The sequence below is a fragment of the Lentinus tigrinus genome (genome assembly GCF_003813185.1).
Source record: "Lentinus tigrinus ALCF2SS1-7 unplaced genomic scaffold L226scaffold_51, whole genome shotgun sequence".
NCBI classification, from domain to species: Eukaryota; Fungi; Basidiomycota; class Agaricomycetes; order Polyporales; family Polyporaceae; genus Lentinus; species Lentinus tigrinus.
The window spans coordinates 53655-77425 of NW_027137960.1; the positions used below are offsets into that span (position 1 = coordinate 53655).

Consider the following 23771-nt stretch of genomic DNA (forward strand, 5'->3'; position numbering starts at 1 on the left):
AGATTTGATGCAAGTGTGAGGTTCGGCCCTGCAAGCCATATGGAGTTTATAACATCCGTTATCTACACCGGAGTGCGCAGAATGCGCAGTTATCTTACATATGAACCGACGATGAACGTCTCTCCGTCGGCGACTCGGGTCGCTGAGTGTGGATTCGTGAAGTGCATGTCAGTGTCCCATGGAGCTCTCCAATTCCGTTCCTCGAAGCTTCGCTTCGTACGCCATGGTTCAAAGTACGACTACGTGCAAAGAGGACCCTCCCGCCGAGCTTCCTCAATCGTTCCACAACTTAGCCGAGCCCCTGGAGACGCAGGCCCACTTCAAAGGACTCACTCCGACGCAATTGTGGAAGATGGCGAGTGGCCAACCACTCACGACGTTGGCGATGTTCTTGAGGCTCAGAAGTACGACGACTGCACGAATTCAACTCACACCTCCGGGGATGATCGATGACGGATGACATTGATGCTTTAGGCGTTGACTTTGAAGCGGCCAACAGGGTGAAAGCCATGGCGGACGAGCGAAAAGGATACGCTAAGTAGCGACTACCATCTGGAGATGTTAGTCGGTACGACTTCAACCTGGAAAACCAAACGGCTGCCCAAGCTGTACCGCAATCTACACCTGCACTACTAGCTGACTGTACCCTTGATCGTCTGCATACTGAGAAAATATCATACACAAATGTCCCTAAAGTCCTATTTCTGTGCCAGTAACATCATACACCATGGTCAACTTCGTAGCAAGTGCGTCCAACTGGAATCCATGATCGCACAAAGAGTCCGTGAACGTCCCAGATCGTTCCAACAATCAGTTACCAGAGTCGCACTTCACGCATGCCCGCTCCCACTCGTCCTCGACCCCTCTTCGCATGCGTCAAGCTGACCGACCATGCGCGCCGTCGCGTTGACGCGACCCAAGAACTCCCCCTGGTTATTGGTGAGCTTGTTCATCGCCGCGAGCGCGATGTTGAACCCTCGGGGAGCAACATCGATGGCAAGCACGTTGATCGTCGTGCCGTTGAACGTGAGCGCCCAGCACGTCCCGCAGTTCACGGAGTTGAAGCCCTCGACTGCGAAGGAGCCCCCGATGTTGGGGAAGCCAGGCAGCGACGTGAAGTTCGTGAAGCCTGCGAGTACGGCCCATGGTCAGCTCTCCATCCGGAAGACGATGCAGCTGAGCGTACCCTTGGAGATCAGCCCGTTAGGGCCGTTTGAGCATGCGACAGTAGTGAGGGAGCCGCCCGGGTTGTCATACGTCTGGTCGAACGAGACCGAGACGTTGGTGGAGGTCTGCGCGAAGGCGCATGGGATGGCAAGGAGCGTGGTCGCGAGGGCGACGAACTTCATCTTTCGGAGGTGAGGCAGGGAACTGCGTGGGGCCTGAAGCTACGGCCAAGGCGTAGGCCGGTTTTATGCGCAAGCCAAGGCGGACCCCGATCGAGAGGGACCCCATGGACACGGAGCGAGGCGTCGTAGAAGGCGGGACGCGCATCAGAGAAGCTGTAGCCCTCATGCTGAGAGTCGTCAGGAGTGGGATAGAGAATGCTCGGCGGCGACGTCCAGCGTTCGAAAAAATAATGTAGAAGCCACATACTGTGGGAGAGGCGGCGCGTTGTGTGCCGCATGACCCGGCGGGGGCTATCTTTAACGCAAAGTAGGCTTTTGCGAGCGGTCAGACGCGTTCGAAAGACCCGAGACGACGCCGCACATGGACATTTGGAGGAGCATGCACTGAAGATGCTGTAAAGCTGTCGAAGGGCCGGAGGGTCGAGCCAAGCGAAGCGGATCGGACTCAATGAAGACCTTCACAGTAGCTCGGCGTTAGAGCCATGCTCTCCGTACGTCTTGAGTTCCTTTAGGTACATGCACTTCTTCGGCATGAATCCATCGCAAGAACGAGGGCCGGTATAGGAGATATATGATGCTCTCCAGAAGATCGTGACATAGCAATTGTGAGTCTCAGCAGCGAGCCAGAATGGATCGTGCTCGCAGTATGCTTTACCCCAAGGCATCCAAAACGACTGATGGGCTGAACATGTCAGTACATAACGTTCCGCTATGGATGAATGGGCTCACCTCCGAGTCGGACACCGTGCCAACTTCTTTGCGATTCCGATCATGTCCACCGCTAGAAGCTGGATCACAACGGGTCCATGTGATGGCTCTCGTCAGCGAAAAAAGAGACAGAATTCTCCGGCGTAAGCTTATACCAGGCCAAACCAGCGGCTCATGTCGAGAAAGACGTTGAGACGAGAAGTCCTGAACAGTGCTAGGCAATCGTAATTGTCGGCCAAGGCCAGAGGAGATTAGATCGACGCGTGAGATAAGATAAGATCTTATGTCATCGCCCGATCACTGAAGCTTGCGCTCGGTTCCGCCGCACTCATCTCTCCCCACATCCACGACCATCCATCTACGCTTCACTTGTCCCAGTATGGCGCCAAAGGGAGGAAACGCGAAGAAGGAGTCCGGCAGGGCCAAGAAGGCGGAGAACGAGGCCAAGAAGAACGCCGCAGCCGAGGCAGAGAGGGTCCGTCTCGCAGCCACCTTCCTCTCTACATCCGCTGACTCATTTGCTTGACACCGCAGGAGCGTAAGGAGGCAGATAAGTGGGCGCAGGGATCCAAGGCAAACAAGGCAAAGGAGGACAAGGAAGAGAAGCGCAAGGCAGAGCTCGCGCGCAAGGCAGAGATCGCCCGTCTACTCGCCGAGGAGGAGGCCAGTGCGCCGTCCAAGCCGAAGGCGGCCAACAAGGCCGGAGCGAAGAAGGCTGGTGCTGCCAAGAAGGACGTCAAGCCTGCTGGTCCTGGAGCGATTGCCGCGGGAGGCGGTTTGGATGCGGTCAGTGCGGCGCCGAGCGATGAGTCCCCGAAGGAAGTCGAGTCGTACACGGCCACGGGTATCGACAACGCTATCGACCTGCTGGAGGTTGTCACTGCAAAGATGGACAAGGCAAGCGTTGGATCGAGAGCAGCTGATATCGAGAGGCATCCGGAGGTGAGTACCGCCACGGCACAGGATGAGGGATAGCCTACTCATGTGTTGGTGCAGAGGAGAGTCAAGGCAGCGTTCGAGGCTTACAAGGAGAGGGAGCTTCCTAAGGCACGAGCGGAGGTCAGTCCCTCCTTAAGTATGTGGTTCGGAATGCGGCGTTGACGGTTCCTATGAATATGCCCAATTCAGCATCCTGGGATGCGGTTGCAACAATACCATGTGCGTTTGACCCAATCATCGTATAGCGGACTAGTGGACAGAGCTGATTCGTTTAAATCACAGGACCTCCTCTGGAAGCAATTCCAGAAGTCGCCCGAGAATCCGTGAGTGATTATATGCCACTGCCTCCCGAATACCATTTCTAAATGATTCCCGCAGTTTCAACCAGACGACCTTATCGTACGATGCGTCAAAGGAGGAGAGGGTCGAAGCGATACACAAGAAGCACGCTGAGATTTCTGACAGGCTGAGGGAGAAGTCATCGTAATGGCCTTGCTGACGACCCGTGCACGCAATTGCGGTGCGCTATGATCATTTTTTTGTCCGTTTCTAATTTCACTGAGAATTTCTGCGTAGTCTTCGATTGTTCCTTCCTGCCTCTTGCTTACGCCACCACTGCCAGTGACACATTCAGATGCGAATTAGGAAGGGCTCTCAGTTGATACCTGACACGCCTGCTGTACAACATTCATCCTATACAACGATTGTATTATTAAGCTCAGCAAGTCATCTGTCGGATCGCTGACTCCCTCGTTCATCGCCGAGGACTCCGACTTGCCAGTCGATTGGCACCTGAGGTCGGTAGTCATATGAGGCTTGTTATGCACCTATCCAAAGCGGTGGCTGTGAGTGTATGTCGTCTCCGTGCCGATACAGCATAGCACCTCATAGCACATGTAGGCGTATATGGTATCCCCGACGTGAGGACGTCGATGGAGTAGAAGCTGCTTAGTTGCGCAGCGACAGGTGTACTGCCCTGCACAGAGGGTCTGTTGAAGCGCCGAATAGGTTTGCTTATGTAAGCTAACGCGAATTTTGCTATATCCCGTCGCGCTCTCTCTTTCTTTCTCCACCCATCTCCGACTTTTCTCCCCTTCATCTTCCCTCCCCCCCGTACGCACGACCATACAGCCATGGTGAACAACCTGACTGTCTCAATCCCCTCGTCGCCGGGTTCGCCGACGAGCCCGCCGTCGCTGACGATGTCGAGCCCGACCTCGCCACAGCGCACGAATACCCTAGTGATCACGCGCTTGCCCACACACTTCTTCGAACCCATCATCCAGGAGGCTCTGAGGAGTCACTTCGCGACGTATGGTCCGCTTCATACATGGGCACCGATTAAGGGTCTTGCTCGCGTGATCCTCGTATACTTCTCTGAGGAGGACGCGGAGATGGCGAAGGAGAGCAATGACGGGCTCGTCCTCGGCGAGATGAACAACGAGTGAGTATGCTCTCGCGCATCGGGTGTGCTTTGTCATTTTGACGACGATACTCCGTTCCGTACCCAGACCAGAATACATCCTCCGTGTCTACCGCGCGGACCCGACCCCAATCGAGTCCGATGAGACCCAGGAACACAATCACTACCTACGGCCACCTGTTAACGAGAAGAATTTCCTCATCTCGCCACCAGGTTCGCCGCCTGTGGGTTGGGAGCAGATCCGTGAAGACCCTCCCAATTCGACGCCGCTCGCACATGACCTCATCGCGGCGCTTCGTAGGCTCGAGGTCCAAGAGGAGCAAGAGCGGCGAGGACCAGGGCTCTCGGTTCTGGTGGAGCCACAGGACGGCGTAGGTATTTCCGTCTGCGTCGAGGACTGCGACGCGGTCGCGGTCAGTGTAGAGCAAGTGAACGAGGAGGAGGACTGGGCGTATGGCGAGAGGGCTCCGTCAAGGACACGTTGGCGGCCGACGCCCACGGCGATGCCTCCGGCAGCATCTATCTCTGTCTGATCGTTGTGCTCTTCAGGTGAGTCTCGTTCATTGAGGAGTTAAGGTACACATCGCGCCTCTGGCCGCGGTGGCGCCTTTGTGATGATAACCTCAGACCTGTACCGACCCGCAAGGGCTTGAGGACAATTCTATATTGCCTTTTCATTTATCTGATCTTTTCGTTTCGTCCTCGTACATCTTCGATGCTGTATCCGTGGATACTGACCACCGCACTTGGCAGGTTTCGTTGTCGCATTGCATTCACCATCTCATCTCATGTTATATCGTCATGTGAGTCCATCGTCCTCTATCATCGGTTTTGTTCCTCCCCACTCCCTTTGTCGTCGCGCAAGATGAAATCTTTCAGACCTGTTCTGACTCTGCATGGAGATAACTCGAAATATTGCCAATTGTTCCTTCTGATGCGCTCTCCCCCTTCCTTTCTTCGTCCTATCTTGCGATACCGAGACAAGTTGCTGACTTACACTTTGTCGGCTTCCAGAATGCCCTCGGGATCGCTTTGCATGTTATCTGTCTATCTCATGGACGTTCGGACTCTGGATTATCGTCTCATACACTCTCATCGGGTCACATACTCACGGTACTGTACACATTGCATGTCTTCATATGGATCTATTTGTATGTCTAGTACACCATGCTCGTCGCATCTATAACGGATTGGTATCAGTGGATCACCCCTTGTGAGAATGTGCTGCAAGAACCGCAACCAGGGCATGGCCATGTGTCCGTCATCTTACGTTCACAAGTCTCCCACAAGCGTGGGGGTCCCCTAAGGTATTTCGCACTGCATGTTTTGTTCCTTCCTGAACATCACGTCCTGAACGTTGAACCGCACTGACAATACTGCCAGACGATGGTTATTTCCGACAGCCTGAACTACGACGGGGCCGTAGTATATTCTATTGCACCTTGACCAACCTTCGATAGCTCAGTTGGAAGAGCGCAAGACTGTAAAGGCTACCACATTAGCAATCTTGATGTCGCTGGTTCGATCCCGGCTCGAAGGATTTTTTTGATTGGACTCTTCAAGCTGCCTGACTGATCCAGAGCAAGAGGAAAATGGGATCCTTTCATCTTGTTTCCGTGCTGCGACTCACCAGGTGGGTGTCGGCTTCGGGTCCCGCGTGTTTGCCCTCAGCAGTTTTCGTATACCCACATCATATTCTCCATTGTAAGTATGCTTCGCTGGTAGCTAACTATGTCCTGTATGTACGTCTAGCGCGACGTCTCCAAGCATTCCACTTTTAAGGTTCCACAAGGCATTCACGAAGTTCCACATCACCCGGTGCACTTTCACACACTGAGAGCGTACCGTTTCCCACACCCAAAAATCGAAACGAAACGCTTTCTTCCTGCCCTTCCAAGTGAGCAACTATAGGCTTCAAATTATTGCTAGAGGCTCCCGATGCCTTCTGCCGACGAAGAAAGGTGTGAAAGCCAGGGTTTCCCTTGGCCAGTAAAGTGAACATTCGGACTGGTAACAACGACCGAATTATAAGTCCGTGCTTATCAGCCTTCGATAGCTCAGTTGGAAGAGCGCAAGACTGTAAAGGTTACACCCAAGGCGATCTTGATGTCGCTGGTTCGATCCCGGCTCGAAGGACTTTTTGGCTGGTATCAAACGCTGCGCAATGCTCGAAACACTCTGGCCAACATGGCCAGGTAAGTTCGGGCCTCATGATTTTTCGTAGTATTGCAGCCCTGGAGTTTGTTTGTGTCTCATGCCCTTCGCGCAAGCCCACCGCGTATGCAATTGTCAAAGTGCGAACAATACCATTGAACGCAAGAGCTAGTAGGATACAGTGTGTGGATAGGATGGATGATGGACTGGGTAGAGCTACACTGGCTAATTACATGCGAACGCACAGCTCGGCGAGCACGCAAAATCGATGTACACTAAGTCGAGTCGTGAGGCAACATGAGCTAGTCGAGACCTCGTATAGTCAGTGATGAATGGCTTGTCCGTGCAGAGGCGTAATCAAAAAGGCATGTGTGTATGTATGCGTATAAGATGTATGTACGTGTCCGAAAGTCGAAGGGGATCTACACTGCAGAAGAGTCCAAGTCAGGGGCGGAGGACTCATCGCAGGAACGGATTGCGCGAGCCCCCAGTGCTTGTGGGCTGTAACCAGTACGCCCCACGTTGCTGCTGCTGCTGCTGGGGCTGCTCCTGCGCAAGGTCCGCAAGCCGCGACACCGACCGCGCGTACTCCTGCGCCGGGGTCGGCGCCAGGTGCATAGCAGACGACTGCGCCCCGGGGGCCGCCTGGGGGAGGAGCCAGCTGCTGTACGTCGTCGAGTTCGAGAACCGCGACGGCATCTCCGGGACGTCGTGCACAGGCTGGCGGGGCTCCGGTGCGCGCCGCGGCTGGCCGGTCACCTGCGAGTAGAGCGACTCCTGCGCGAGCTTCTCGTTCGTCGCCCGTATGCGCTCCGGCCCCGACCCACGGCTGCTGGCCTTGTGCGAGTGCCGGTCGCTGTCGTAGGAGCGCAGAGAAGGGAGAGGGGAGGGTGCGCGGCTGGATCCCGCGCGCGGGTACTCGTATGCGTCGAGCAGCTTGTCCATCTCGCGGTCGTGGCGCAGTTCGGAGGCGCGGAGCTTGGCCATGTCGCGCTCGTGCCGCTCGTCCTCGGCGACGCGCATCTTCTCCATCCCGCGGTCGAACCGCGCCTCCTCAGCTGCGCGCAGCTTCTCGAGGCGGATGTCCCCGCGGTCGTCAGGGAGCATCCAGCGCTGGCCCTTCTTGTGTCCGAAGAGTCGCTCGCCGAAGCGGGCGAGGCGGAGCCGCCAGCTGCCCGAGTGGTTGAGACGCTTTGCTGCGGCGAAGTTCGCGGTGGCTGCCGCACGACGCTTGCGGGCACGGCGGCGCCAGCACAGCAGGATGACGACGAAGATGAATGCGCATCCTAGCGCCATAAGCAGGATCTCCCACCACTCGAGTGGGCGACGTGTCGTAGTCGTAGTCGTACTCGATGTGGGGGTGTCGATGCCGGTGATGGTGGGGAGGGGCGCGGCGGTGCCAGAGGAGGCAGTCGGAACGACGACGAGGTCCGAGAGGCATATACCAAGACCTGAGACGACAGAAGTGTTGCTGCAGCTGGAGGAGACGCAGGTCCCACCCTTCAGAACCTGGCTAGAGTTCGAGCACGCGAGGCAATTGCTAGGCCCGGAGCCGGAACAGCTCGAACAGCTCGAGTCGCAGGACTGGCACGTTGAAGACGTCTTGTCGAAGAATTGGTTCTTGCTGCAGGTGGGAAGGCAACGACCATTGGTGAGGACCGGACGGTCAGACGGGCAACTGGAACACTGATTGAACGAGCTCCCGGTGCACGTTTCGCAGTCGGGATGGCATGTGATGCACTGGCCTGACGAGCTGAACGTCCCCGACGGGCAAGACGCGACACACTTGCCGCTCGAGGCGAGCTGGTTGTTCGCACATGTCAGACAGAACGTGGACGTCCCGGCACAAGTGCCACACGAAGAGTCGCACGCTGGTAACAGCGGATGAGCATCAAATTACTTCACATACTTAGGAAGGCTACTCACCTGAACAAGTAACGTTGTCCTTGGGATCGAGGAACGTGCCCTTGGGGCAGGCATCGATGCATTTGCCGCCAGAGAGGACGAACCCAGCCACGCAGCCCGTGCACTGAACCTGGTCGATGGTCGATGCAACGTTGAACGTGGAGTACTGGCACTTTGTGCACTTCGAGGGGCAGGCTGTGTTCGTAGTCAGAAGACTGTCAACCGGTAGGGAAGCGAGGCATACTCACAGTTGCATTCGTGCTTGTTGTTGTCTGCAACCAGAGAGGAGCCGTCGCACACACCGTTGTCGTCGGTGCCGACACACGTTCCGTTCAGGCTGTACTTCCCACTGCCACAGATGATGCATTCGCTAGACGAAGACCCCGTGCAAGTCTGACAGAGCGGAGAGCATGGCTGGCAAGCCGATCCATCGCTGAAGCTGCCATCTGGGCAAACGGTGCCGGTAGAAGTCGTCGCCTGTTGGGCGATGCACTGCGTGCGGTCGTTGGCATTCTGAGTGAATCCCGACTTGCACGAGATGCAGTCGCCACTACCATCTGCGCATTGCGTGCACCCGAGGGAGCACACTGAGAAGATGTACATGTCAGCAAGCACACCAACGGATAGGAACACAGCCCATACCTTCGCAGGATCCGTCGGAGTTGAGGAAGAACCCATCGGCGCACTTGGCGCAAGCAGTGCCGTTGTCCGCCGTCGTCCAACCGGGGATACATGTGCACTGGCCGTTAGACCCGCAAGCGCCGTTCAGACAATTGCAGGTGGACGGCAGGTTCTGGATGACGGGCTCGAGGCACCGGCCAGTGCCAGTCATACCATCGTCACAGGATGCGCAATCGGCAGGGCAGGCCTGGCACGTTGGGCCAAAGAAGCCAGGTGCGCAGGTCTCGCAAGAGGTGCCGTTGAATCCAGTGGGGCAAACACACGTCCCGGATGCGGAACATACGCCAGCACCAGCACAAGGAGGCGAGCATGCGGTCGACTGGATGTCGAGGAGTTGAGAGAGAGCGGACGCGCCTGAAGGAAGCTGCGAGACGTCGGGCACGCTATCCCAGAAGATAACCCGATCTCCGGAACCAGATGAGATCGCCGCCCATACACTGGAAGAAACTGCCAACGATCCGGGCGAGACTTGGGTCGTAGTATTTGAGGGCGAACTCGGGAGCTGGGAGAAGCTGGCTTGCCCTGAGTACTTGGACTGTGGGTAGAAGGCGACGCCGGGTTCGAGAGCAAGGTTCAAAGGAAGGGTTGCGTTGGCATCGAAACCAGGTGAGGAGGAGATGGAGGCACTTGATGACGTGAGGAGGCCATGAAGGAGCGCGGGGTCGGTCGTGGATGAGTACTGCCCCGGCAGAAGGAGGATGCTGGTCGCAGCGCCAGACGCAGATAGCGTCGCACCAACTGCTGAGAGTGAGTATATGTTTGAGAGCTCAGGAAGAGTACGACGCACTGGTGGTGTTAGTGTACCCTTCGAGGCATTGACCTGCAACGCAGACTACAGTTGGTGAAGATTGTGCGGCTAAGAGCGCAGCGCGTCAGCTCTGAGGTGACATCCTACGTGTTCACTGACACTCACCAAACGATGCGCCGAAAAGGAACGAAGTCATGAAGATGCTCGACAACATGTCGAGACGTCTAACGGGAGTCGTGGTGAGAGGGAGAGGGAAGTGGGAGAACGGGGGAACGCGGAAGGAGGGCCGCACCTGAAAAGAGCCTCGGTTAATCATGAGATCGCCATGGTTTCATTGTAGTGGGTTGGAATTGTCGGGTTCGGGTGACAGGCATTGTTATTGTCTCTGCAGCCGGGACGAGCGTGCTCATTGTTCTCCGAATAGCCTTTTGACGCCCGTGCTGCGCCGGTCGCGTCGTCAAGCGCCCATATTGAACGAGAAACAAATACGCGTAAACATACCGATTATATGCGGAGAAATAATGACAAGGACAGCTCAATTGAAGCGGAAGTAATTGCAAGGACTTGAGAGTATGCACGGGGGATCGAGAGCGAGGGTACAGACGAGAGAGCAAGAACGAATGCATGCGAGCGGACAAGGGCGCGCCCGGGGAGGGGAGAGCGTACGCGGGGAAGAGAGTGAGCACGGGGAGTCGCGGGAGGATGCGGTCGATATAGAACGCACATATCTTACTGGGAGTAAGCCACACGTTCCAGTACTATAGCGAAGACATCAATAAACCACGCATATAGTCAGTAAACTACGCATATAACCAACACACAAGTAAAGTGATGGATGAACGTACTGATTTTGCAGTACACCGGTCACTGTTGCAGACATTCCCAAGATACATATGCTCGTCACTACGAATGAGACGAGTAGATATGATGGTGTTAGAGAGCAAAGGGGGAGAGGGCACTCTGACGCTGAACCTCAGTATTACCACTACGGAAGACGTGCCTGTCCAAACAACTTGAAGTTGCCCTTCTTGGTTTCAAGTGAACATGCAGCAGATTGTCGAACGGGGTGTACCTCCATGTCTTGCTCTGCAGTATCGCTGTAATCAGTATTATGTCTCATCCATCGGTAGACGGGAACATGGTCATTGTACTTCGCGTGTATAAGTACAGTGGAGTATTCAAGATCCCGATAAATACCGCGATAACTTACTCGTGAACCACACCTCACTTCAACGACAAGCACCCTCCAAACTTCTTCCGCGCAGCGACATCCATCTTCTCCTTCACTTCCTTGAACGCCCGCCACCATGCCCTCCCCACATACTCCGACGTGATCCTTCCCGGCCGCTCACCCGGCTGCTGCTGCTGCTGCTCATGTTCCCAAGCCCCAAAATACCTCCGCAGCAGCACAAGCCACCACTTGACAACCGCAACCGCACGCTCGACCCCCGCATCGCTCGCCCGCGCCCCATCCACGCTCTGCACCAAAAACTTTGCAAAATACTCCACATCCCGCGCATTCGGCGCGCTCTCCCGGAACGCCTCCACCCACGCCTCGATCACGCCCTGCACGTCCTCCGTCTCGCTAAAGCACAGCTTCTCGCCCTTCTCCTTGCCCTGCTGCTTCAGCGTCGGCCGCTCCACGAACACCGCCTTGGGCGCAGGCGGCGGCCGGAACACGAACCCAGGCGACTTGGACGACCGCTTGCCCCGGTACGCCGTCGGCTTCAGCACCTTGCGCTCCCCGGGGCCGGTGTAGAGCGTCACCCCCGGGGTGCGGTGGGCCGCGAGCTGCTCCCGCTGCACCTCGCGCGGGAGCGCTGCGAACACCTCGGGGTCGATCCCGTACTTGCGGAGCTCGCGCTCCGTGACGTTCACCGAGGACGCGTACACCCGCTTGGCGAACAGGTTCTTGCTGGGCGAGACGAGCGGTCGGTTCCGCGGAGCGAGCTGCTGCGTGATCCGCTTCACGTTCACCCCTCGCACGAGCAGCTTCTTGCTTGGGCCAGCCTCGGGAACGGGTGAAGGCTCCTTCGGCGCTGGGCCGGCCTGAGGAGTCACTGAGCGACGCTTGCTGAACTCGGCCTCGAGCTCCTTGCGCAAGTCCTCGGGAAGCGCATCGAACACGGACATGTCGACCTGCGAGAACGACGGCAGGTCGACGGGGTCGGCCGGTACCGGCTTCTCGATAATCTCGATGTCGTCCTCCTGAGACGGTGGCTGGACGTCGATCCTCGGTGGAGCTACCATGTCCGCCTCGACGCGTTTGAACGGCAGAACTGCCTGGCCGAGCTCCGTCTCTTGAGGACCTGACGCCTTCTCGAGTTTTTGAATCTGTATCCCGATACCGCGCAGCTCCTTCGGGTCGAAATTGAAGCTCTTCAGCAGACGCCACGCGTGCTCGCCGATGACCTTCTCATCGCTCGTCGCTCGTCCCCCTGGGGCGATGAGCGGCGTCTGCTTGTTGTAGGCTTCGCATACGCCGTGGCCAAGAAACTGCATAATAGTGAGCACGCAATCCCACGAAGAGTAACAAACACGGACTTTAGGTGCTTCGACAGGCGCACTCGGGTCCCGCACCAGGATCTTCAGCGTGAGCGAACGTCCGCGCATATCGATGCTCTTCAGCCGGCGCGAGACCTCCTCGGCCATCTGGTACACGAACGTCTCCGCCTGCTCGTTGTTCTTGAAGCGAATCCCGTACTGCCCATCATGGTCAGATACCGTTCACAACTGTAAAAAGCAAACGTACGTTGATGTCGCAAGAGACAGACTTCCGCGGCTTGTCGCTCTCAAGCTGCCGCTCGTCGACGCCACGGAGGGCCTTGTAAAGTGTCTCCCCCGAGCCCTTCCCCAGCGAGTCACATAGTGTAGCCTTGCTCTTCTTCGTGAGCTCGCCCAGGTTCGTCGTCCCGAGCTTCTCTGCCGCCTTCTGCCGCGCCGAGTATCCGAACCCATGGAGGTCGTCAATGTCGAGCGGGGCAAGAAACTCTGCGACGTCTTCCGCACGGAGATGGTACGAGCCAGCCGGCTTCGCGCGCCGAGAGGCCAGGCGCGACAGCATGATGTTATGTGCGATGCCGATACTCACTGAGAGCGAGGTTAGCATGTGTGAACTGCAGCAGCCTGAGAGCAGGGGACGAACCTTCGCATCCAGTAACCTTCTTGACCTGCGCGCGGATCGACTCGGCAAAATCCTTTGCTGGGTCGCTTGGGTCGTCGGAGGACTCAAGGCGTTCGGCGAGCTCTGTGCGGATGCGCGCTACACTGCTCGTCACGTCGATGAGGGCCTCGTCGACAGATACGGCTTGCAGGTCGTCCGCGTGGGCCATCAGGATGGTGTAGAACTGGAGCGAAAACTGCTTGTACCTGTATCTGACGATGAGTGAATGCCCTTGAAGCAGGCTACGCTGTACCCACCGCTGGAACTCGTACGGAATCGTCAGGACTGTCGGGCACAACTTCCGAGCCTGCTGTAAGCTATGAGAATATTTCGTCAATGAAGAGCCCAAGATCGACGATGTTGCACACACCTCATCCCGCCCTTGATCCCGAACTTCCTAGCCTCGTAGCTCGCACTCGCAATCTCGCTCGTACTCGACCCTCCGCCGGTGCCGCCCTGCGAGTGACACACAACCACCGGCTTGCCACGCAAATGCGGACGGTCGATCAGACCCGCAGACACAAAGAAACTGTCAAAATCGCAATGCATGATGACCCGCTCCTCGTCCGCCGCCTTCTCCTTCTCCTTGCCTTTACCCTTCGCATTCCCCGGAGCGCGCTTGACCAGCTTCGCCCCGCGCATGCTCACATCCCCGCTGCCCAGCCCTCTCCCACCAAGGTTCTCCTGCACGATCCGGTTCACCGCCGTCTGGCTCGCGCTCGCGCTCGCCTCCCCCTCCGCGCCCGCCCCGATCTCGCTCGCCATCTTCTGCCACGCGTCGACCCCGCCGTTCTCGGCGCGCTCCTGCGCCTCCGCGACGAGGTTCTTCAGCTCCGCCTTCCACGTCGAGAGGTGGTGCAGCCGCGAATTCTTATAGTAGCCCTCAATGAAGTCCGGGGCGACAGAGGTGTGTGCGGCGCGCCATGCGGGGTCGGCCATCGCGCGCTCGGCGTGCGGGTTGGATTTGAGTGCGGCGTAGCCTGGTATGCGGTCAGCCTCTTCGGGGGTAGAGGGGTCGGTGATGTACAGATGACGAGAGGGTGTCGTAGGACCAGACTTCAATGGACTCAGGACGGTCTGCTTTTTCGGCGTGCGGGGCGGAGATACGATCGTATACACTGGCGGTTTCGACAATCCTGCTACGTGTTGCGCTGCAGGATCCAAATCCGCTTCGTCCACTTGCATCGGCGTGTCGGGCCGCTCGGGCACGGGTTTGCTGAGGTTCGCTCGCGGGGCCTGCGAAACGAAGGTGCTGGATAGAGACTTCTGTGCGACCTTCCGGCCTTGTGTGTCTTCGACTCTCTCCCCAGGGCGGAAGATGTATTCTTGCCACGGCAGGAGGGTTCCCGCGTCGATACTCTTGACTAGCCACTCTGGTCGGACGACCTTCATGTGCTTGAACTCGCGTATCTTGGCCGGCGTGAGGGAACATGTGATGATGTGGGTAACGAGCGACTTCTTGTCCAAGTACGGATGGAAGATGCCACCGTGCTGGACGATCATCTTGCGCAGGTCCTGAACAGACGGCTCTGTCCATCCATTGATCTTGGGTCGAGCCGTCAGTAGACATTCCAGAGAAGGAGCCCGGGCATACGCACGTATATCTGTAGTCCCTGGAATATCCTGCTCTTCGGTGCAGCCTCCCCACCCTGTACATCCTCATCATCCTCCAACTCCGCGTTCTGAATCTGCAGCTTCGCCCGCTTCCTGGTCATGTACTCGCCAAACTCACCAAACCGCGACGCGCCATACGTATACGAGTTCAGCGACTCATCATCATTGGCGTCCACTGCGTTCAGCACGTTGTGGTAGTGCGCTCCATCGTCGTCCTCGAAGTCGTCTTCCGGGGACCGCAGTCTCTTCTGAGTGCGAGGTGGTTCGTCTTCCAGAGGCTTCGGACGTTGTGCACGAGGAGGCTCAGCGGAACTCAACAGTTCAGGCTCATCCGCAATAGCTGGGAGCTGAATTTCAGCGATGGCCTTGAGGAATTCCGGATCGTCGTCGAAGTAGTCGGAAGAGTGACTGCTTTCCTGGGTCAAGCGCGGCATATCTCATGTGTATGGTGTGTGTAACCTTCATTGGAAAGCATAGAAAAGCATGCGTCGCGGATATCACCGCGTATACAAGAGTGAGTCGCGCAGATGGTGGTCAGGAGAAGAGAGATATCATGTCGCCAGCGCCCGCGCTGCGTTTTTCCGCCACCACCCTCCCGAACTTGCGCAGACGATAGCTCCCTCAATTACTATCCGTTCTGCTTTACATCTAATCCGTTCGATTCGTCTCGTCAAAGCGCAGGTCCTGGTACCGCTTTCATGCAGGAGTACCAGAATCGCCAGTAACCTCTCCCGGCGACCCCTCCCGGACGTATTTCGTCAATCACCGGCGTACGGTCAATTAGACAGTCTAGGAAACAGGTGGAGGGGTTCATTTGGGGTCGTATCGAGGGCTCCATGGCAGTAAGTAGTGTTCTCAACCACTCTCTTAGACTTCAGTACGCAACGAAGCTGAAGCGCCGGATGTATGTTTGGCAGGAGCTTGCGATATGTTCTTTTATCTGTACACGACTTACTGTCGTCCATTGAATACACTGCGATCCAAACAATTACGTCAGCTACGCGGGTCAAGGGCCGAGCGGGCAAGGGCCGAGCGGGCAGTGCGACAACCACGCCTCCATCAGGCTGGCAGCGCCGTGTCGCTCGAAGATGCGGTCCCATCTGTCGTCTCTGCCCAATCGTCGCCCACACTCGCGCGCTGTTCATAAAGGACAGACAGCGCGCACAAGCGATCCTGTGCTGAGAAAATACAGCCTTGGGTTCGTCTTGCGCTTCCGACCTCGATAACTTCTCGCCTTCCGTGTCCCGCCCGACCTTGACCGCGACTCAGATCTGGCTGGCCCTCCTCGACTCTCGACTCTCGACTCTGTGACACGTCCTCCAAGTGTAATCTGTACGTCTACGTCTACCGCCAACCGACACAATGCCCGAAGGCTACGACTACCTCTTCAAGCTCCTCCTCATTGGCGACTCTGGTGTCGGGAAGGTGCGTTGATGACATCGTGCCAACGCATACGCATGTGGCTCACATCTATCTCGCCCATGTGCTCTCTTTGTGCTATGTAGTCATGTCTCCTCTTGCGGTTCGCCGAGGATGCCTTTACCGACAGCTACCTGAGCACGATCGGAGTGGACTTCAAGATCCGGACAATTGAGCTCGAGGGGAGGACAGTGAAGCTGCAGATCGTGAGTACTTCGCATCGACCATTTGCATTCCTTCTACCCCCTGTGCCTCCCAAGCGCAGTTCGCGCGTTGATACCCGTAACTCACCACACGCCTTGCTCGCAGTGGGATACAGCGGGTCAAGAACGCTTCCGTACCATCGCTGCCGCGTACTACCGCGGCGCGCACGGTATCATCATGGTCTATGATGTCACAGACAACGGTACGTCCTCCCGTACCAACCGAGCAACACGTTCTCATTCCTATCCGATCCTCGCGCCCCTGCAGAGACGTTCGCGAACGTGAAGGGCTGGATGCAGGAGATTGAGCGGTACGCCTCCGAGGGCGTCAAGAAGCTCATCATCGGCAACAAGTCCGACCTCGTCGAGAAGAAGGTCGTCGAGTACTCCATCGCGAAGGAGTTTGCCGACAGTCTGGGGGTACCGTTCATCGAGACGTCGGCGAAGAACTCGACGAACGTCGAGGAGGCGTTCACTATGATGGCCAAGACCATCAAGGACGAGTGCGTTGCCCCTGGGCCCTTCCGAATATTGCGCACTGCGTGCTGATTGCGGACTTCAACCGTTCACAGTGTGGACTCACAGCCGGAAGACTCGTCGGACAACAAGAAGAGCTCGTCTGTAACACCAGGACGGAGTCTGAACCAGGAAGACGAGTCGGGCGGGTGCGCATGCTGAGCGCTGAAGCGCTGAACATTGAACATGCCAGACATACCTTGCCACTTACATATGTGAGTTCTAACGCATATATGTTTGCCTCCATGTCGATCTTCGTGTATCTCTATACCTCATCGCTCGGATCTATATCATATTTACCGCTGTCTTCTCGCACGATGTGTAGCTGGGTCTTTGGGTTCGATCTATCATAGCGTAAAGCCGATCTCGGAAAACACCAAGTAAACCCCATTACCCCGCTGAGTCGGAGAGCTCGCCGACCACAGAGATCGTCGAGGTTAGTCAGACGCATGTATGTACCCAGCACAGCTGTCAGAAGCTGCCACAACAGATGCCCAAAGCAGCACCGATCGATCATCAACTGACTCCCCTTCCGAGCAGACGAGTACCTTCGCAGTCACAATTCCGAATAGGCGTACGTCACCGGTTTACTACGTCGCAAGTCGCGGCTCGCCGCTGCTGTCCTTGTTATAAGTTTTCGAGCAAGGGGCTTGAACATCCCCCTCGTTACCAGAATCTCTTTGCACAAATACACCACTACCATCTACTCTGCCCCATCACAGTTGACATCGAACTCAAGCAATGTCCGACCACACCCACCACCACCCCGCCCCGGCGCACGAACACGGACACGGACACGATGCGCATGGACACGGGCACGGGCACGGACACGGACACGACGACTTCGCAGCCGCGAACAAGGCCTACTTCGACGAGCACGCGGACAAGCTCGAGGAAATGCACCCAGAGTGGCGCGAGATGTCGCGCAAGCAGGTCGACACGATGCGCGCCGAGTGGCCCGAGCTCTTCGACAAGGAGCACACGGAGGTGCTGGACTTTGCGTGTGGTATCGGTGCGTGTCGTTGCCTCCTTTCCTGCCAGTTACCGTTACTGAGGATGGATGCTCAAAACTAAATGTTCAATATTCGATATTCAATGGGTACACCCGCGGCGCACTGGACAGGCCTCGTCTCGGAGCCGCTCTCGCAGTACGTGAAGAGCATCGTCGGGGTGGACATCAGCCCGGTCTCTGTCGACCGGTATAATGCGCAGGCTGCGCGGCTTGGGCTCAGCCCAGAGAAGATGAAGGCTGTATGCGTCGAGCTGAAGGGCGAGCCCGGCGAGCTCGACGGCGCAAAGTTCGACATTGTCGTGGTACGTCCCCCCACTCCTCCTGTGTACTGTATGTAGCATGGGGATTGCTGTTCCCCACCTATGATCCGCTCCCTTCCCTCGCCCGATATCTCCTCCGAGTCCCACTGTCTGTGCTCACGCTGTTCCCGCCGACCAGTGCTGCGCGTCCTACCACCACTTCGCCTCCATCGACGACATCACGCGCACCCTCGTCTCCTTCCTCAAGCCCGGGGGCTCGCTGCTCGTCGCGGACATCAAAGCCGAGGCGGACAACCGCGAGCTCTTCCCCGAGTCGCACCACGGCATGGTCCCGCACACGCACGGGATCGCCGAGGCGCGCCTGCGCGAGACGTTCGAGGGCGCGGGGCTCGCGGCGTTCGTGATGAAGGATGCGGCGAAGATGGATATGAAGCAGTGGGGTATGGAGGGCAAGGAGACGACGTGGTTCATCGCGAGGGGCGTGAAGCAGGCGTGAGGAGGACTGTGGATTTGGCCCAGCGTTGACTCAAAGGGAGAAGTTGAAGACGAAGAGCTTATATGTTGTACTATCATTGGTGTGGAACTGAAAGAATGTACTTGAAGCGCAATCATCAGAGATCTGCGTTGGTTTCGTCCCGAAGTAACCACTGGTTGCTCCTGTCACGGTGGCTGGCTGTTCAAGTCGTGGAGGTAAGCCATATACAGTATTTACACATGTTCGCACCTCAGCTGATCATCGAGCCACAGCAAGCCGAAATCCCTAGGTCTAACGACCCTCCAAGCCGGGAGTACCCTCCCAGTGTCCCCACACCGTACAGGTTGCGGCTCGTTCAATCTGCTGCGCTATCGCTACTCTCATATAAGTATCCCCAAGAGGCCAAATTAACATAATTATCCAACGCCCGCGTCCACCCCAGGTCAATCTACATACATAGTTCCCAAGTTCCAACGCAAGCACAGACTCGACTTACAGCCATGTCCGAGGCCGACCGCCCCGCCGCCACTCCTACCAGTGCGCCGCCTAGCGGCACCGAGCACGAGCACGAGCACGAACACAAAGACGACGACTTCGCCGCCGCGAACAAGGCCTATTTCGACGCGCACGCCGACAAGGTCGAGGAGATGCACCCAGAATGGCGCGCGGCGACCCGCAAGCAAGTCGACGCGATGCGCGCAGAGTGGCCTGGGCTCTTTGACGGGGAGCGGACCGCGGCGTTGGACTTTGCGTGCGGGATCGGTGCGTTTTGTCTCTTTTTTCCTTTTTTTTTTTTGAGTATCGTGTGTTCGAGGACTGAGTACTGAGTACTGATGGAGTGTCGGCCGCAACGCAGGGTTGGTTTCGGAGGCGCTCTTGGCTACGGGATACGTGAAGAGTGTCGTCGGGGTGGACATCAGCCAGGCCTCCGTTGACCGGTATAATGCCCTCGCGGCCCGCCTCGAGTATGCCCCGGAGAAGATGAAGGCTGTATGCGCCGAGTTGAAGGGTGACCCTGATGAGCTCGATGGGGCGAAGTTCGACATCGTCGTCGTACGTACCGTACCTCTCCCTTTTTCTCCATCTACCACTGTTCACGTTGGTAATGAACTGCAGTGTTGCGCCTCGTACCACCACATCGCCTCCATCGACGCCACCACGCGCGTCCTCGCGTCCTTCCTCAAGCCCGGAGGCTCCCTCCTAATCACCGACCTCAAAGCCGAAGCAGACAACCGCGAACTCGTCCCTGAGGCGCACCACAGTACCGTCCCGCACACGCGCGGGATTGCCGAGGCGCGCCTGCGCGAGACGTTCAAGGGTGCGGGGCTCGGGGAATTCGTGATGAAGGATGCGGGGCAGGAGGATATGACGCATTGGGGCCGGGAGCGCGTGCAGGTGACGTGGTTTGTTGCGAGGGGTGTTAAGCCGGCACAATAGATGCTGGTAGAGGAGGCGATTCTTCGTTGCGTTGTCTGGATGCACGAGTACTCGAAAGGCATGGTTGACGACTATTATACAGAACACCATTGATACTTCGCATCAGCGTCGGATACTACTAGCTCAAGCTAGCGTGTCAGTCGATCTGCGTTCACTGCGATCGTGGACATCCCCGAACCATCCCAGGCTTCTTCCCTCCGACGCGGGGGACGAGGACGTAGAACACACCTCGTCGTCTGTCCAGGTTGCGGTGCATACCACAAGGCGCAATCATCAGCAATCGATGTCGGGACGAAGATGGACATGGCGCATACCACGAATTCCCCTTCGTAGACTGCGGGAGCCTCTTCAGTCCCGCCTGCTTCGTTGGTTGCGGGAGCCTCTTCAGCCCCGCTTGCTGAAGGCGCGCGAACATCATTCGCTCCCGCCTGCTATAGGATGGTCGAGGGGTAAGCGTCGTTTCGTCTCGACGAAGCGTACACAAACTCACAGGCTCGGAGGAGGCGAGTATGGTGTTTTGCAAGCGGTCCATGTGAAACAAGCCGTCCTACAGGCGAGGTCAACATCCAAGACAGCGATGAAGGAGAACGTTCCCATCAGGTCGCAACTAGCGTCGTTGCTTACCTTGTCTTGAAGAACTCCTGTCTGCTCGAAGTTGCTCGCGTCCTTGTCCTCTGAGTCGGCGGCGCTGACCTGCTCATGTAACGCTTTGGGTCAATAGATGCCACCAAAGTTGCGGAGATGCTTACCACAGGAGTGTCCGGGTTAACGAATGGCCAAGCGGGGTCGAACCCGGTGACATCCAGGTGCCTTTGCCGTGAACCATAGGAGAAGTAGCTTTCGAGCTCGCCGCTGTGTTTGAACCAAGAAGGCGCAAAGTCATCGCATTTGATACCGCCAGTTTCGCCTACAAGCCATTTGATAAATGCCCCGAACCATGGGTTAAAGCGATCTTTCGCGGGGAGTTGGAAGATATGATCCACGGCTATGGCATAGGACTTCTTTTGTTTGGAATCATCGGTTGGCTGCCGGGAGGGTGACTCCTCGTCATCTTCGTCATCCTCGTCGTCGGCGGGATTGTAGGTGCCTGAACGATCGCCATCGTCCTGCACACCTGATTCTTCACCGACGACATCTGGCACAGAATAGCGCCGGCTGTGTCCTATACGAGGAGTGACATTGAGTCGGAGAAAGGGGCCGTACATGACTGGAACGGGACTCACGCCTAACTCTCTTGCCGGCTCTACTACCGCGCTGAGCAGATGTCCCCGCAGACTCTTCGCTCAAATGCCTTTTCAGGCGATTTGTCGCGAGACCACCATCAGTGAAGAGGGGGACTTGGGAGGGTGCGGGTTCGGGGGATGGAGGTCTAGTAGGGAGGTTTAAGTCGTCGGCTATAAGCTCTCGGGCGTACCACCAGACGCCTATCGCCAAAAAGGCGACCACACGCAGTTGGTCGGGGTACTCCATGAACGCCAGCGTGGCCTGTTTCTCAACCTGTGACCAGGCGTCAGTGACCGCGGCTTCTGCTCGTTCACGTGCCAATGGCGAGTCCCAATCGACGCCTCGCAGAGGCTTTATCTCGATGATGACGACCACATCGTGGACGTACACAAGCGGAGGCGTCGTGCCCAAGTCCGGGGTGGTGCTGAGTAACGTCGCCACGAAGTCTGGCACACAGAACGTAACCACCTTCGGATCGTTGGGGCCACTACGCAGGAAAAACGGGTGCTGGGGGCCACAGGACAAGGTGTGTTTCGTCGGTGTGAATGTGAGGCACCAGGCTGAAAACACGTAAGCCCAGGCCCTGTAGAGAAAGTACTCCCATGATTTGTTGGGTCCTCTCTGGGCGAACTCGAACAGTACGCGCAGATCGGCGAAGAACCTCGCGAAAGTTAGGATTATAGAGGTGGTGTCGGGCTGGTGCGTTTATTGAGTACATACACCTGTGCTATTGTGGGTAGTACGAGTACCTCTGACATGATTACGTGGGGAGGAATAGAAAGCGGTTTGGGACCAAACTCTTCGGGGTTGGGCGGGGCGCTTTGGGATGTGTTGCCGGCTGTGGCCCTGGGGGGTGGCTTGGGCGGCATATCGGTTGGTAGTAGCACAGTGCTGGCGAGACGTCGACTCTCCGAAGCGGATGAAGAGAGAGGAAGAGAGGGCCGCTATGAATGAACTTACTCAGGCGGGGCGAGAAAGCGGGTGTATATGTGTGGGGAGCCTGAGGCCTGAGTGCCAGTGAGCACGGCATCGATGAGACTTTAGATCTATTGTGCCACGATAAGTGCGGTATCGATCAAGGAAGCCGTGCATTTGAGATGATGAGAGCACTGCAGACAATGGACGAAGTTGCCAGGCGTGTGAACGTTCGCGTCGCGAGCATGTGATCGCCCGATCACACATGAGAGCGATTGTCCCACGCGCCACTTACATAGCTGCCGCCAGTTGACCTCAATCTCAAGTTCTGCCCGTGGATATGCCTCAGCCCTTATCGCAAACCTCACACTCCGACGACACTGCTGTTGACGACCCTTCTACGTCGTCGCCACCTGCCGATGCATCAGTCGTGACTGACGCACCTACGCCGTCGTCGTCGTCATCGCCGAACCCTCCGGAACCTCCCAAACGCCAGATCGTGAAGATGCCTCTCATGAAGTTTGTACTCGGGGTGCGTCTCAGTAACTCACGGCAGGGGTTTTCACGTCCTGACTGCTGATTCAAGGGTACCCTTGCTCGGGATATGTTGCCCGCGCCTGTCCTTCCCCGTCCTCTCAACCCAGTCTATGTTGAATGTGACGACGTGCGTGACATCCCAACCGCATGGTACGGCATTCCCTGGGACAAGGAAGCCCTCATAGACTATGCGGCTAAGCGTGGCTGGGCCGTCCCGTTCACCAAGTCAAACAACCCGGCAGACGTGGTCCCAGGTGTGTACGACATCGTCCTCACCTGGCCCCGCCTCACCCGCCACTACTACGCCAAACACGGCATCGCGATGCGCTTGCGGGACGTGTGGGACGAGCCTCGTATCGGGAAAGCCATCACCTTCTATAACAACCGTGAGATGCCCAACCTTACGAAGAAGCAGCGATACATAGTTTTCGACACGCTAGAGGAGATGGGGTACAAGCCTGGCGAGGCATTGTGGTATCTGGACAAATTGGAAGACGTACGTTCTCTTCCAGCTTGTTGATCTCGCCAAAGCACTGAAGCATGTGTTCGTTGCCGCTCCCTAACACAGCTATAAACCAGGAGAACGTGAATTAGTATCCTTGTCACTGTCGCTACAGCTGTTTGCGAAATCAATGTCATTCGGACTCCGACTACGCGAGCGCGCAAACGACGCGATTAATTCAAAAAATTCGAGAAATTCGAGAGGTCCCAAAGAACGCACTGTTTCTCCCACCTGAATGACACAGAACCAACCCTATATGCTTACGAGTTGCCTGCGAGCTTGAATGAGGTGAATAGCATGGCTGGATGACGAGATATGGGGCCAGTGTCACCAGCAGGTCACCAGCTCATGGCCACAGTTTGACTTCCCTTCTTCGTGAGCTGGTCACTGTAATTGTATCTATATACATCGTAGTCTGGCCTAAGGTGCGTATAGAGATCAAAGTTAGAGGAATATAAGGGTACATGCCTAGATTTCTTTGTCTGACCACCGCGGTAAATTCTCGCAATAGGCGCCAAAGTGACGCCAGGATGTTGTCGTCTATAACCACACATAGGCAGTGTTCTCGTCTCCAAGGAGTAATTGGA

The 23771-nt window shown here is 56.8% G+C and overlaps 11 protein-coding genes and 2 non-coding genes across 13 annotated transcripts; 8 read left to right on the forward strand and 5 right to left on the reverse strand.

Annotated features, from left to right (window-relative positions):
* Positions 1–830: 830 nt before the first annotated feature.
* On the reverse strand, positions 831–1349 carry L226DRAFT_575861 (Cerato-platanin; the record flags this gene model as incomplete). Its single annotated transcript, XM_067685265.1, has 2 exons — positions 831–1129; positions 1187–1349. 2 exons carry the CDS (start codon positions 1347–1349, stop codon positions 831–833), a joined length of 462 nt encoding a protein of 153 aa, XP_067529649.1.
* Positions 1350–2305: 956 nt separating this feature from the next.
* Positions 2306–3699, forward strand: L226DRAFT_494717 (DUF1014-domain-containing protein). The gene is made up of 7 exons (XM_067677493.1): positions 2306–2532; positions 2592–2999; positions 3054–3116; positions 3186–3215; positions 3279–3319; positions 3375–3516; positions 3573–3699. Exons 1-6 carry the CDS (start codon positions 2437–2439, stop codon positions 3481–3483), a joined length of 747 nt encoding a protein of 248 aa, XP_067529650.1. The 5' UTR covers positions 2306–2436; the 3' UTR covers positions 3484–3516; positions 3573–3699.
* Positions 3700–4198: 499 nt separating this feature from the next.
* L226DRAFT_472318 (Calcipressin) lies at positions 4199–4952 on the forward strand (the record flags this gene model as incomplete). The annotated part of the gene is made up of 2 exons (XM_067676452.1): positions 4199–4440; positions 4508–4952. The coding sequence occupies 2 exons, from the start codon at positions 4199–4201 to the stop codon at positions 4950–4952; spliced, it is 687 nt and encodes a 228-aa protein (XP_067529651.1).
* Positions 4953–5869: 917 nt separating this feature from the next.
* Positions 5870–5959, forward strand: L226DRAFT_t267. Its single transcript has one exon. It is a non-coding gene; the product is annotated as a tRNA-Tyr (tRNA).
* A 506-nt stretch (positions 5960–6465) lies between these two features.
* Positions 6466–6555, forward strand: L226DRAFT_t268. The gene has a single exon. It is a non-coding gene; the product is annotated as a tRNA-Tyr (tRNA).
* Positions 6556–6967: 412 nt separating this feature from the next.
* L226DRAFT_306362 (uncharacterized protein) lies at positions 6968–10470 on the reverse strand. Its single transcript, XM_067673750.1, has 8 exons — positions 10409–10470; positions 10200–10347; positions 10073–10131; positions 9947–10015; positions 9121–9897; positions 8727–9065; positions 8500–8673; positions 6968–8444 (listed from the first exon to the last, which is right to left on the reverse strand). Exons 3-8 carry the CDS (start codon positions 10119–10121, stop codon positions 7033–7035), a joined length of 2820 nt encoding a protein of 939 aa, XP_067529652.1. The 5' UTR covers positions 10122–10131; positions 10200–10347; positions 10409–10470; the 3' UTR covers positions 6968–7032.
* Positions 10471–11020: 550 nt separating this feature from the next.
* L226DRAFT_617064 (DNA repair protein) lies at positions 11021–15216 on the reverse strand. The gene is made up of 7 exons (XM_067686983.1): positions 14669–15216; positions 13441–14615; positions 13328–13387; positions 13053–13276; positions 12660–12997; positions 12452–12610; positions 11021–12403 (listed from the first exon to the last, which is right to left on the reverse strand). The coding sequence occupies exons 1-7, from the start codon at positions 15116–15118 to the stop codon at positions 11132–11134; spliced, it is 3678 nt and encodes a 1225-aa protein (XP_067529653.1). The 5' UTR covers positions 15119–15216; the 3' UTR covers positions 11021–11131.
* Positions 15217–15631: 415 nt separating this feature from the next.
* L226DRAFT_540090 (GTP-binding protein ypt1) lies at positions 15632–17322 on the forward strand. Its single transcript, XM_067681801.1, has 5 exons — positions 15632–16109; positions 16190–16309; positions 16413–16509; positions 16575–16809; positions 16879–17322. Exons 1-5 carry the CDS (start codon positions 16047–16049, stop codon positions 16982–16984), a joined length of 621 nt encoding a protein of 206 aa, XP_067529654.1. The 5' UTR covers positions 15632–16046; the 3' UTR covers positions 16985–17322.
* A 114-nt stretch (positions 17323–17436) lies between these two features.
* L226DRAFT_306193 (S-adenosyl-L-methionine-dependent methyltransferase) lies at positions 17437–18915 on the forward strand. Its single transcript, XM_067673747.1, has 4 exons — positions 17437–17834; positions 17946–18136; positions 18273–18784; positions 18842–18915. Exons 1-3 carry the CDS (start codon positions 17564–17566, stop codon positions 18588–18590), a joined length of 780 nt encoding a protein of 259 aa, XP_067529655.1. The 5' UTR covers positions 17437–17563; the 3' UTR covers positions 18591–18784; positions 18842–18915.
* A 154-nt stretch (positions 18916–19069) lies between these two features.
* On the forward strand, positions 19070–20006 carry L226DRAFT_575868 (S-adenosyl-L-methionine-dependent methyltransferase; the record flags this gene model as incomplete). The annotated part of the gene is made up of 3 exons (XM_067685266.1): positions 19070–19331; positions 19426–19622; positions 19686–20006. The coding sequence occupies 3 exons, from the start codon at positions 19070–19072 to the stop codon at positions 20004–20006; spliced, it is 780 nt and encodes a 259-aa protein (XP_067529656.1).
* On the reverse strand, positions 19847–21764 carry L226DRAFT_306267 (uncharacterized protein). The gene is made up of 7 exons (XM_067673749.1): positions 21619–21764; positions 21230–21503; positions 20756–21168; positions 20631–20699; positions 20497–20553; positions 20321–20437; positions 19847–20242 (listed from the first exon to the last, which is right to left on the reverse strand). The coding sequence occupies exons 2-7, from the start codon at positions 21474–21476 to the stop codon at positions 20135–20137; spliced, it is 1011 nt and encodes a 336-aa protein (XP_067529657.1). The 5' UTR covers positions 21477–21503; positions 21619–21764; the 3' UTR covers positions 19847–20134.
* Positions 21765–21830: 66 nt separating this feature from the next.
* L226DRAFT_306238 (uncharacterized protein) lies at positions 21831–22338 on the reverse strand. Its single transcript, XM_067673748.1, has one exon. It carries the CDS (start codon positions 22258–22260, stop codon positions 21991–21993), a length of 270 nt encoding a protein of 89 aa, XP_067529658.1. The 5' UTR covers positions 22261–22338; the 3' UTR covers positions 21831–21990.
* A 147-nt stretch (positions 22339–22485) lies between these two features.
* Positions 22486–23376, forward strand: L226DRAFT_516233 (uncharacterized protein; the record flags this gene model as incomplete). The annotated part of the gene is made up of 3 exons (XM_067678469.1): positions 22486–22677; positions 22732–23178; positions 23251–23376. 3 exons carry the CDS (start codon positions 22486–22488, stop codon positions 23254–23256), a joined length of 645 nt encoding a protein of 214 aa, XP_067529659.1. The 3' UTR covers positions 23257–23376.
* Between the last annotated feature and the right edge of the window lie 395 nt (positions 23377–23771).

Bases quoted from the DNA above. Each gene is read 5' to 3' on its own strand.
- L226DRAFT_306362 (XM_067673750.1), bottom strand. From the start codon at position 10,121: ATGTTGTCGAGCATCTTCATGACTTCGTTCCTTTTCGGCGCATCGTTT. The intron at 9,066-9,120 runs GTATGGGCTGTG...ACATCTTCTCAG, and splicing joins CTCCGACGGATCCTGCGAAG to TGTGCTCCCTCGGGTGCACG. The intron at 8,445-8,499 runs GTGAGTAGCCTT...CGCTGTTACCAG, and splicing joins GGACAACGTTACTTGTTCAG to CGTGCGACTCTTCGTGTGGC.
- L226DRAFT_306193 (XM_067673747.1), top strand. From the start codon at position 17,564: ATGTCCGACCACACCCACCACCACCCCGCCCCGGCGCACGAACACGGA. The intron at 17,835-17,945 runs GTGCGTGTCGTT...CGCACTGGACAG, and splicing joins GGACTTTGCGTGTGGTATCG to GCCTCGTCTCGGAGCCGCTC. The intron at 18,137-18,272 runs GTACGTCCCCCC...CCCGCCGACCAG, and splicing joins CAAAGTTCGACATTGTCGTG to TGCTGCGCGTCCTACCACCA.
- L226DRAFT_617064 (XM_067686983.1), bottom strand. From the start codon at position 15,118: ATGCCGCGCTTGACCCAGGAAAGCAGTCACTCTTCCGACTACTTCGAC. The intron at 12,611-12,659 runs GTACGTTTGCTT...CATGATGGGCAG, and splicing joins CTGTCTCTTGCGACATCAAC to TACGGGATTCGCTTCAAGAA. The intron at 12,404-12,451 runs GTCCGTGTTTGT...ACTATTATGCAG, and splicing joins CGCCTGTCGAAGCACCTAAA to TTTCTTGGCCACGGCGTATG.
- L226DRAFT_494717 (XM_067677493.1), top strand. From the start codon at position 2,437: ATGGCGCCAAAGGGAGGAAACGCGAAGAAGGAGTCCGGCAGGGCCAAG. The intron at 3,000-3,053 runs GTGAGTACCGCC...GTGTTGGTGCAG, and splicing joins ATATCGAGAGGCATCCGGAG to AGGAGAGTCAAGGCAGCGTT. The intron at 3,216-3,278 runs GTGCGTTTGACC...TTTAAATCACAG, and splicing joins TGCGGTTGCAACAATACCAT to GACCTCCTCTGGAAGCAATT.
- L226DRAFT_540090 (XM_067681801.1), top strand. From the start codon at position 16,047: ATGCCCGAAGGCTACGACTACCTCTTCAAGCTCCTCCTCATTGGCGAC. The intron at 16,510-16,574 runs GTACGTCCTCCC...GCGCCCCTGCAG, and splicing joins CTATGATGTCACAGACAACG to AGACGTTCGCGAACGTGAAG. The intron at 16,810-16,878 runs GTGCGTTGCCCC...AACCGTTCACAG, and splicing joins GCCAAGACCATCAAGGACGA to TGTGGACTCACAGCCGGAAG.
- L226DRAFT_306238 (XM_067673748.1), bottom strand. From the start codon at position 22,260: ATGCCGTGCTCACTGGCACTCAGGCCTCAGGCTCCCCACACATATACA.
- L226DRAFT_306267 (XM_067673749.1), bottom strand. From the start codon at position 21,476: ATGGAGTACCCCGACCAACTGCGTGTGGTCGCCTTTTTGGCGATAGGC. The intron at 21,169-21,229 runs GTGAGTCCCGTT...CTCCTCGTATAG, and splicing joins AGCCGGCAAGAGAGTTAGGC to GACACAGCCGGCGCTATTCT. The intron at 20,243-20,320 runs GTATGCGCCATG...CAACCTGGACAG, and splicing joins TCTACGAAGGGGAATTCGTG to ACGACGAGGTGTGTTCTACG.